Here is an 11,957-nt window from a genome sequence, read left to right as displayed (position 1 = left end):
GTCATCTCATAGGGACAGAATTTTACTAAGCGTTAACCCCATCAGTTACCCTTTAAGTTTTCCTTCCTGTCCCAAGGGTATCAACCTCTATTATCTGATCTCTCAGTTCAACTTTGAGCTTATTACCTTTCTGAGATCAGAGGCTTCAATATATGGTAATCCACAGGATTCAAGTTCATGATTCAGGGAAAAGGTCAGAAAGACATGTTAATCAAATCTTAAATATCAAAGAGTAACTAAAACCTTGCCTCATTAAAGCATTCTTGCAAGCATAATTTAGATGGTCAGCACTGAGTCAGGGAAGCACCCTTCTATTCAGAGGACTCTCACATCAGGGAACATATCCCAGAGGAAAGAGACAATACTACATGAGAAGAACAAAAACATGAAAATAGAGCTCCTTAATATTGCTTTGCATATATGAAAATAAGCCCACTTGCCCTCTATAGTTCCCACACATTCTCAATTCTTCATATGAAACCATTTCTGGCCAAAATTTCTAGTTACCTATTTCCAGGGATCTATTTTATTTTCAACGAGGAATGTTCCTAGGAATCTATGTCCTAAATAGTAATCTGCTCATGCTAATCCAAATATAAACCTCATTATCCTGAGGGATCTTTTCCTGTTTGGTTGCTTAGTCTTTCCTAAATAGTCAAAGAAGGAAATCTTTGGATTTCATTTTTGTTTTTGAATAAGTTTTACTCGTTATATCATTTATCATAGCACAACAGCATACGTTCCAAAAAGGCCAAACATAAACCAAAAAACTGAATAGATATGTCCATAATCCCTTTCTATTCTAATCCATACACAAATATTTTATCATAATGGTTATAGAAGTAAATATTATTTCTATATTATTTTTCCACATTTTTCACTACATATCGTAGACACATTCCTAAAATTTACAAAATCTTCACATGTAACAGCAAGTGCTGTAAGGAACAGATTACAAGCTATCTCATTGGAAGATCATGTAGTAAAATTAAGCACTAAAATATGGTTTTCCAGCCTAAGTTTAAACACTACAGCAACCTTTCAATCTTCTCAATAAGTCCACTAGTGTTAGCATTCCATTTACTCTTTATGGAAAAAGGTCTAACACACTGGCAGCTGGCTTTGGCATATGATTTTCTCTGATTCAGGTCAGAGTGCTTTCTGCAAGGAAAAGTGCCAATATTTATTATTTTCATAGGAATATGTCATAAGAATCAAGTTTAATGTTGTATATGGAATTGCTAGGTTGAAAAGTCATTCATAGATTTTCCCCCTTTCTTTTCCAGAACAAATTTCAGACACACAATTAACAGAGAGGACTGGAAGTTTTCCCACATATATTGTTTTTATAGTAGTTCTTCCCACAACATGTACTACCTTAAAATAAACTTTTTAAAAGAATAAAAGGGAATAAATCCCAGCTGACTTAGAAACTAGTTACATTCATAGAGTTTCTCTTCAGTATGAGTTGCCTGATGCCTGATAAGTTTATAGCTATTAATGAAAGCTTTTCCACACTGAATACATGTAAAGGGTTTCTCTCCAGTGTGAGTTCTTTGATGCACAATAAGTCGAGCACTCAAGCTAAATGTTTTTCCACACTGATTACATTCAAATGGTTTCTCTCCAGTATGAGTTCTCTGATGCTGAGTAAGGCATGAACTCTGTCTGAAGGACTTCCCACACTGACTGCATTCATAGGGCTTTTCTCCAGTATGAGTTCTCTGATGTACAACAAGAACATAACTCTGGCTGAAGGATTTCCCACACTGATTACATTCATACGGTTTTTCCCCAGTGTGAATTCTCTGATGCATAACAAGGTGAGAACTGCGGTTAAAAGATTTTCCACATTCACTACATTCATACGGTTTCTCTCCAGTGTGAGTTCTTTGATGTGCAACAAGCTGAGAGCTCCAGCTGAAGGATTTCCCACACTGATTACATTCAAAGGGTTTTTCTCCTGTGTGAGTTCTCTGATGAGCAACAAGTTTATAACTTTGACTGAAGGATTTCCCACACTGATTGCATTCATAGGGTTTTTCTCCAGTATGAATTCTTTGATGTGCAATGAGTTTATAGCTCTGGATAAATGATTTCCCACATTGATTACATTCATAGGGCTTCTCTCCAGTGTGTGTTCTTTGATGTGCAATAAGTTTATAGCTCTGTCTGAATGACTTTCCACATTGATTGCATTCATAAGGCTTCTCTCCAGTATGAGTTCTTTGATGCACAACAAGGACATAACTCTGGCTAAAGGATTTCCCACATTGATTACACCTGTAAGGCTTCTCTCCAGTATGAGTTCTCTGATGGGAAACAAGGTGTGAGCTCCGGCTGAAGGATTTTCCACATTCACTACATTCATAAGGTTTCTCCCCTGTATGAGTTCTCTGATGTGCAACAAGATGAGAGCTCCAGCTGAAGGACTTCCCACACTGATTACATTCAAAAGGTTTCTCCTCAGAATTATTTCTCATGTTTTGAGTAACGGAGGAACTCTGAGAGATTTTACTACACTTATATTGACTCTCTTCAAAAGGAATTCTCTGTTGTTCATTATGGGATATGTTGGGGTTCAAAACTTGCCCACATTCTTTAAAATCAAAGGTTTTTCCTCCTCCAGGAATTTTTTCACGTATATGTAGGGGTGTACCATGGCAAAAAGATTGAATACTGTCACTAAATCCATAGGATTTGTCTTTTGTTTGAGTTCTTGTAAACTGAATAAGGTGAATGCTCTGAGGGGGTTTTCCACATTCATTATTTTCATATATAGTCTCATTCTCATTAATCTTCTGATGACTGTTTACAGCAGAATTAAGATGCCATTTTTTAGCATGTGATACATGTTTATGAAAATGGTTTCTTATGGATATAATCGGGGATGAAAATAGACTGGAATTCAGACCACTCTTCTCCCCAGGTTCATCACTTTTGCAGACTCTCTCATGAATAACCGCTTTCCTTTGAGTGAATGCCACTTCCTGCAAAAGTATCTCTTGTTTTTCCTGTTGCTTCTCCAACTGGTTTTTATAATCACCAACTTCTTCACATGAAGATAACCAAGGATCATCCCTTGTAAGCCTTTCTATCTTCACTCCATTAGCTGGTTCTTCATCAAAAATGCTCTGCTTTGAAGTTGGATCTTTTTTTCCAACTGCAGTTGCCAAGTCTGAAAGAAAGCAATATAAGATATCTTAGCCAAAAAATATCAGAGCTTGAAAAATGGAATAAAGCTAACATGAACCTTCTACACCTGTAATGACCCCTATGTGTCTGGTTCTCACTTGAACACATGTATTGGAAAATTCTTTTTATATTCTTTCCCTTGCTCCAACTAGGAGATTGTATCTGGTTCAAAAAGCTGATAAGGAAATATATAGGAATTTGAGTGTTCAAAACTGGGAACAAAAGAAAATTACTGCAGAATCTGGTCCCAGCCTTTGGTCTTTAGGAACATGAAGACTGAAAATCTCAAGCCCAAGAATCTGCACTGTTTCTACCCTACAAACTAAAATTAATCTTCACTGGGGAATAAAAAGCACAAACACAATCTATATGCAGCCAAAATCCTTCTTGCTGCTGAATTTCACAGTTCTTAATCAATCAGATTGTGAAATCATTTCAGTATATGGATCTTCATTAAAGAGGAATGTATTCTTACCCCAAGAGATTAGGTCCCTGTGGTTCTCCAGGATCACATCTCTGTCCAGGGTCCTCTGAGCAGGGTTCCAAGTACTCTTTTCCTCCTGTGTGAAGTCCACAGTCACAATTTTGAAGTTCACTCCTTCCTAAAAAAGGACACAAATTCCTGCTCAGCTGGGCATCATTTCCTTCCAAAGTTTATGGAGGAAGAAAAGTCTGACAGACGGAAAAAGGAAAATCTGGTGACCTGGGAGTTGTCCTGAGATTGTCAGTGCCCAAAAGATTCCAGTCAAGATGTACAGGTGCCTTCTGGGTGAGCTCTTTGGGTTTTGGATGCTGGACCTGTTTTTACAACTCCAAAGAGGAACACCAGATAAGAACGGATATAAACTATTTTATCTTGTCTGCCTTATAAAAAGATGCTTATTCTGACTTTTGCACGGTGAATATAGAATTCTCACTTAGGAATTCCCTCCAAATTCCCAAGAAACTGATGAAACAGGGGTGGTTAATGTTTTTCTGTCAAAGGCCAGATAGTAAATATTACACTTTGCCAGTCACACAGTCTCTGTCATACTACTCAATTCTGCTGCTATAGCAAGAAATTAGCCACAGAAAATATATAAACAAATGGGTGTGGCTACATTACAATAGATCTTCATTTACAAAAACAGCCACAGGCTGTATTTTGCTAATGCATGAGACAGAAAATGAAATGTGGACCTCGATGAAAAGCAGTATGTATAGGTGAAGAACACTGGATGTAGAAGATAAAAAGACTTGGCTTTCTTACCTATAAAGGGCATATATCTGGCTTAAAAAATATATCTAATCTAACAATTTGTCTTTTTTTTTCTTTTGCGACAGAGCCTCACTCTGTTGCCCAGGATGGAGTACAGTGGCATAATCATGGCCCACTGCAGACTCCATCTTCTGGGTTCAAGTGATCCTCCCACCTAGTCTCCCAAGTTGCTGGGACTACAGGTGTGCACCACCATGCCTGGCTACTTTTTAAATTTTTTGTAGAGACAGACCCTCATTATATTGCTTAGGCTGGTCTCAGACTCCTGTGTTCAAGGAATCCTCCCATCTCAGACTCCTACAGTGCTGGAATTACAGGAATCAGGGATGAGCCACCACACCTGACCCAATCTGTCTTTTAGTGGTGAGTTTATTCCCTTTCTATATATTAGGCCTAATAATACCTAACTCATTGGGTTAAATGAATAATTACAATGATCTATGAAAAGCCACTAGCAGGGTTTACTGATGAGACAACAAAGGCCAGCAATTACAGGATGAGTATCCCTTAGCCAAAATAATTACAACTAGAAGCATTTTGGAAGCATTTTGGATTTCAGAGTTTGAAATATTTGCATTTACATGATGAGATGTCTTGAAGATGGGATCCAAGTCTAAACACAAACTCATTTATGTTTCATAGACACCTTAAACATATAGCCTAAAGGTAATTGTATGCAATTTTAAAAAATTTTGTGTATGAAACAAAGTTTTGACTGTGACTGGTCACATGAAGTCAGGTGTAGAATTTTCCACTTGTGGCATCATGTCGGGGCTCCAAAACCTTCAAATTTTGGACAATTTCAGATTCTTGGATTGGGGTGCTTAGCCTGTACTGTTACAACGAGTAGGTCTCAGGATCCTGAAAGATTAACTGAGAGTCAAAGTGACCTTTATTCTGAACGCTCAGCCTTCAAATAACAGTTCTGTTTCTATCCATATTCAGCTGCATGGCAGAGCCTTTTAGGAGACATTCGCTGTTATTACTGCCATATAAATGGGGTCTCTTGGGCTGCCTCCTCTAAGCAGGAAAGGGCCTGTTCTTAAGATAACTGGGCAGAAATTTTAATCCAAAAAAGAAGTGCTAAGGGTGATCTGTCCTTATCCAGGAGCAGCAAAGGCAAGGGGAAGTTGAATGCCTCTTGCCACTAAAGGCTCTTTAAAAAGACTAGGTATTCTTGAGCTGCAGTTCATGAATAGGATACAGGGTCCTGAATGCCATGAAAACACATGCAAAATACTGCTGTACATGCCTCTTTCTAAGTTTGAGCCTAAAAATTCCACTGAAACCTCAAATGTTTTCATGATTAGCCCAACGTGAAATTCAAAAAATAACTTGCCAACTGCCACCTGTATTTAACATTAATCTTTAAGGTGTTGTCTCTCAATCTGTAATGCATGCTTCTTTTTAATAAACACTCCCCCTTTCTGTTTAATATAGGTCTCTTTAGTATAAAGCTTGTTCAAATGTCAAACAGATAATACTAAACTAGATTAGCACCCTGACTCCACTCCCAACTATATACTCTCAAAGCTCCATGGACTTCTATCATCACACTTTCCTATTTGCATAATAGTCATCTCTGTCATTAGGCCATGATCCATGAAGGCAGAGACAAGGTATTTACAGTTTGCAAATGTAACTCCAATGTTCAACATAGTGTTTATATGTAGTAGATATTACATTTATATTTAGTAAATTATTTCAGTAAGTGAATCGACAGTATCAATAAACCTTCTAATATATTAAAATAACCCTCACCCAGATTGATTTAACTCATCTCCCCTCACCTGAATCTCACAAGCTGTACCACATACCCATCTGAAAAGGCTCCTCAATGTGCAGATACTAGCTTTTCTGGACTTCTATCCTACTTATTTTATTCTTTTCACTTGTCCCAAACTCCCCATGCCTGAAAACTCCTTCCTAAAACCTTCAACCGTGCCCTCGAAACTCATCTTTTGTAACAATAAAATAGGCCAGGTGTGGTGGCTCATGCCCATAATCCCAGCACTTTGGGAGACTGAGGTGGGTGGATCATTTCAGCCCAGGAGATCAAGACCAGCGTGGGCAACATGGTGAAACCCAGTCTCTACTAAAAACACAAAAACTGAGCTTGGTGTGGTGGTGCGTGCCTACAGTCCCAGCTACTCAGCAGGCTGAGGTTTGGAGAATCACCTGAGCCTGGGAAGTGAAGGCTGCAGTGAGCCATGATCACACCACTGCCCTCCAGCCTGCAGTTTCAATATCCTTCACCAAACATGCCCTACACATCCCTGTGTTCATGGAGACTTACACTTCCCACTGACAACTTCCGTCCTCCTCAGTCCTCAGAAGCTAAGAATGCTCATACTCTCCGATCCTAGGGATTTCAGCATCAAAGAAGGAGTGCGTGTCCTCCCAGTTACTCTGAAACTCAAGCCATTTACCTCACTTCTTGGAGCTCTGTCCTACCCACCTCCTGAACACCACCCCCACCCCCATTCACTGAAGATTCATACTTGGGATTTACCCTCTACTATAAGAACTTGTACTGTCTTGTCTCATATTGTCTATAGCATCCACTTGTACACTCAGCTGATGAGAATGTAAAAATAACTGACTTTAATGAGTTTGCATGAAGCACCACCACAGTGTCAGGCATTGTGCTAACATGTCACATGGATTATCAGTCATTTAATTCTCATAGGGCTCCTGTGAGAAAACACTATTAGCAGTACTACTTTTTTCTTATGAAGACCAAGGGAGTCAGAGAAATTAAGACATATGCCTAAGGTTAGTAGTTGGGATGTAACCTCAAGCTTGCACACATCAGAGACCGTGTTCTCAGTCATCAATTCATATGGCTAACCCAAGTCTCATATCCTGAAGCTGCTCTTCATCGGCTCACTCTTAGGGGGACACCCCAGACCTTGAAATTATCATAAAACACTCCACCTTTTGAGTCATAAATACAAAACTGCCCATGTTTCGCTATAATGTCAGATTGCTCCACTGTATTGGCTCAATTGTCTCCCTTTACTCTTGTTCCTTGATGGTTTAGGGCCATTACGCTACTGAAATGTCTACTATTACCACTACCAGCCTATATTCTTGTCATTTCTACTTACTGGACTCTTTATCACTTCCATATTAATTACTCAATTTAAGGTCCATGGATCATTCTTTTTAATCTTTCTACTTGAGATATTTTTAAATTCTCTTTCAGATATTCCCTTGACCTTTGGAGTGTCCACTCCACAGGAAGTGGACCTGGCAAATTACAAAAACTAAATTAATTTGAATGTCAATCTGCTGTCTGTGGAAAGTGGGCTACAAATTGCCACTGCAGGGAAAAAAATCCACAAAAGCAGCAGGATAGAGTATTATAAATTAATGGCCAATATCTCTGAATGAATCTTTCAGATTGACCAGCAATCCTATTACATTTACTGGAGCAGCCTGTTTCCTCTCATAATCCAAAATTGCTATTTTAAGCCTTCTCTGCCTTGTCATGCATCTCTCCATTCCAGTTCCCACCATCATGCTCATCTGATTTTTCACAGTGAAAGATCAAGCTTTCAAATAATTCCCTCAACCTCACTGTTCCTATATAAATCCTTCTCCTCATATACAGCTAATTTATTCAAGATATTCTGAATTAATTTCTCTGGTGCTAACCAAGGACTCTGCTTTATAGTTTCTCTCTTGTCTCCTGATCAATAACTTTTTTTCCTCTACTAACTCCTTCCTGTAATCATTTAAACTGAATTCAATCTTTTCAATCCCTTTAAAAAGAAAAAACCCTCAATCTCAAAAGTCCTTGAAGTTTTCACTTTCTTCTACCTTTCACACAATAACCAAACTTCTTGAAAAAGTTGTCCACTCTTATCTCCATTTCCTCACTTTCTACTCACTTCGCAGCCATGCACGTTTCTCAGTGTAAAGACAGAGGCCTTGCCCAACCTACCTGAGATGGGATGGTCAGTGACCCAGTGTCTTCTCCCTCGACTTTGATAATAATCTCTTGAGGAAGGAAAGAATCCTGAGAAGGCAAAACAGATGAGAAAAAGGAAGACAATCAGGGAGCTAAGTGGCAGCTCAAATCTCCTCCTGTCAGTGGGCTAAGATTTGACATACCACCTACGCCTCCCTCCCACCATACTTCTGCTCCCTCCTCCCAGTAGTAAGCTCAGCTAACCATGTGGAGAGAGAGAGAAGATACCTGGAGGAGCACCAAGGCCTACAGAGACCTGGGCATGAGGTCTTTGTGGGTCTTCTAGCCCAGCCCAGTTGCAGCTAAATGCAGCTGACCGAGTGATCCAAGACACTAAGGAGCAAAGAACTGTCCAGCGGGCCCTGCCAAAATTCCTGGGTCACAAAATTATAAGCAAGTAAAATGGAATACAGCATGACCAATGCCAGAATCATAAAGAAAAAGATCAACAAATTAATTGCATAAGATGTTTAGCAGGCCAGGTGCGGTGGCTCACACCTGTAATCCCAACACTTTGGAAGGCTGAGGCAGGCAGATCACTTGAGGTCAGGAGTTAGAGACCAGCCTGGCCAACATGGTGAAACCCCATCTCTACTAAAAATACAAAAACTAGCCAGGCATGGTGATGCGCACCTGTAGTCCCAGCTACTTGGGAGGCTGAGGCAGGACAATCACTTGAGGTGGCAGTGAGCCAACATCACGCCAATGTACTCTAGCCTAGGCAACAGAGCAAGACTCCATCTCAAAAAAAAAAAAAAAGTGTTTAGCATAAAGTGCCACATGATCAGTTAGAATCTATACTATTTAGACTTTTTCCAAATCAGTAAAACAGAGCCTCAACAGAGAAACAGACAAAGAAAAACGCACATGCAACCTTGAAGAAACTGCCATGAATATACCAACAGATGCTCATCTCTTTACGTCAAAATCAAACATCTATTTCTGTATCTGTATATATTAGAGACCATAAACTCACAGGGATACCTCCAATTACAATTCAATAACACATTTTGTTCTATCTAGCTTTTCTCCTTTCTTTATGTACACCTTCTTTCTCTCACTCCCATTTTCCTCTTTATATTTACCTATTTGCTTAAGCCCTGTACATAACCACCATCCTGACCACATAGGGTGTTTTTGTGACAGTCACAGTCATTAGTCTGTTGCTAATGACTCCAGCGCTGGCGGCCCACTGGCCAAGAGCTTCATGTATTCTTAGAAGAAGTATAAATTGATAGAACCATCCTGTATTGGCTATATATTAAATATTTATATTTACAAATAATGCTTCATTTTGAAATCCTTAAAGATTCATAAGAAGTGGCAAAAAGAGAGCCACACTCAGCTTTCCCTGGTAATATCATATATAACCATAGTACATTGTCAAAACTGGGAAATTGACATTTTGGTCCAATATTATTAATTCATATACAGAGTTTATTCCATTTTTATATATATTCTTTCATTTTATTTTTTAAAGGCAATATTTTTTAAAGTGTAATGTAACATCCAGTAAGTCTACTTGTAAGTACTTATCCTTAGGAAATAACATAAAGTACATCAGGATGCACGTACAAGAAATCTCACTAGCAAGTTATATTATAGCAAGCTGGGAAGGGAGATTAAATGTCCATTAGGAAGTGCCTGGTTAAATAAATTATGCTTTATTCAGATGACTGAATACTATTTAGCATCCAAGAGAAGAAGACATAAATTTGCATGTACTAACACACACAAATAATAGAAAGATGTCTGTAATATATTGTTGAGTGAAAAAATTAAGAACATTATACAGAAGATGAACAGATTTCTATAAAATATAAATATGCACGGAAAAGTCTGGAAGGATGTTCTCAAAAACATTAAAAGGAGTTATTCTTTGAAGGGGCAGAACTGAGGAGCAGGTTCCCTGTCTCTCTTTTATACTGCATCTATGTTTTTCAAAACCACTTATTTTAATTAAATATTTGGAAACCAAAAAAGGTGTTTCCCTCTTTAAAAACAACACAATTCCTTTGTAGTGTCCTCAGGTTTTTTCCTACAGGATACAATAATTCAGTCTGTTAAATGAGAGTCCATTCAAGTACACTTTGCTCCTTCTCAAATCAAACACTGAAAAGCAACTACTGCTAATTTTTGATAACTCATTTATTTAGAAGCCACTGGATCAAAAACTAAAAGAAAATAAAAATGGCCAGGTGCAGCAGCTCATACCTGTAACCACAGTGCTTCGGGAGGCTGAGGTGGGAGGATCACTTGAGCCCAGGAGTTCGAGACCAGCCTCGGCAACATAGTGAGGCTCCTGTCTATACAAAATATATAAAATAGGCCGAGCATGGTGGCTCACATCTGTAATTCTAGCACTTTGGGAGGCCGAGGTGGGCAGATTGCCTGAGATCAGGAGTTCGAGATCAGCCTGGTCATGGCGAAACCCCATCTCAACTAAAAATACAAAAAAAAAAAATTAGTTAGGTGTGGTGGCACACACCTGCAGTCCCAGCTACTAGGGAGGCTAAGGCATGAGAATCACCTGAATCTGGGAGTCGGAGTTTGCAGTGAGCTAAGACTACGCCACTTAACTCCAACCTGGGCGACAGAGTGAGACTCCATCTCAAAAAATAATAATAATGAATAAATAAATAAATAACCTAGGCATGGTGGTACGTGCCTATAGTCCCAGCTACTTGGGAGGCAAAGGTGGGAGGATCACTTGATGCTGAGAGGTCAAGGTATAAATGTGTCCATTTTTTCTCTTTATCTATGTAGAAAATATTTTACTATTAAAGTAGGAATGGTTATTAAAAATGGCTAGCATTAATGTATTTAAAAGTAGGAAAGGATTCTCCAAACCTAAAAACACCACTGTGTATTTACTGGGTAGGTTGTGAGGGTCACAAGAAGTATCAAAGAGCCAGAGCTGCTGCAATGTAAAGAAGGCCCAGTGTGAAAGCCAAGAGCTTGTGTTGCTTGCATCACTACCACACATACTACAACAGTTAAACTGCCTTTTTATTTTTTGTAGAAGACAGGGTCTCGTCATGTTGCCCAGACTGGTCTCAAACTGCTGGTCTCAGTGCCATGACAGTTTACAAATGCCATGGCAATGTCAGGAAGTTACCCTATGTGGTCTACAAAGGGGAGGAACCCTCAGTTCTGGGAATTGTCCACCCTATTCCTGGAAAACTCATTAATAATCCACCCCTTGTTTAGCATAAAATCAAGAAATAACCATAAAAATGGGCAACCAGAAGCCCTTGGGGCTTGCTCTGCCTATGGAGTAGCCATTCCCTATTCCTTTATTTATTTATTTATTTATTTTTTTTTTTTGAGACGGAGTCTTGCTCTGTTGCCCGGGCCGGAGGGCAGTGGCCGGATCTCAGCTCACTGCAAGCTCCGCCTCCCGGGTTCACGCCATTCTCCTGCCTCAGCCTCCGGAGTAGCTGGGACTACAGGCGCCCGCCACCTCGCCCGGCTAGTTTTTTGTATTTTTAGTAGAGACGGGGTTTCACCGTGTTAGCCAGGATGGTC

At 39.3% G+C, this 11,957-nt stretch overlaps 1 protein-coding gene across 4 annotated transcripts in view; it reads right to left on the bottom strand.

The window, feature by feature from the left end:
- Positions 1 to 689: 689 nt before the first annotated feature.
- Positions 690 to 11,957, bottom strand: part of ZNF180 (zinc finger protein 180) — a 24,256-nt gene continuing 12,988 nt past the window's right edge. For 3 of the 4 annotated variants that reach the window (XM_017859790.1, XM_017859789.1, XM_017859791.1), the window contains exons 3-5: positions 8,403 to 8,477; positions 3,671 to 3,797; positions 690 to 3,178 (exon numbers count right to left, since the gene is read on the bottom strand). In XM_017859790.1, the coding sequence (XP_017715279.1) occupies positions 1,434 to 3,178; positions 3,671 to 3,797; positions 8,403 to 8,477 (1,947 nt within the window). In that variant the 3' untranslated portion in view covers positions 690 to 1,433. The remainder of the gene's footprint in view (positions 3,179 to 3,670; positions 3,798 to 8,402; positions 8,478 to 11,957) is intronic. The other variant, XM_017859792.1, reaches the window with a different exon arrangement.

The sequence above is a fragment of the Rhinopithecus bieti genome, unplaced genomic scaffold (assembly GCF_001698545.2).
Source record: "Rhinopithecus bieti isolate Rb0 unplaced genomic scaffold, ASM169854v2 scaffold_52060, whole genome shotgun sequence".
Classification (NCBI taxonomy): domain Eukaryota; kingdom Metazoa; phylum Chordata; class Mammalia; order Primates; family Cercopithecidae; genus Rhinopithecus; species Rhinopithecus bieti.
This window is presented reverse-complemented; position numbering and strand designations above follow the sequence as displayed.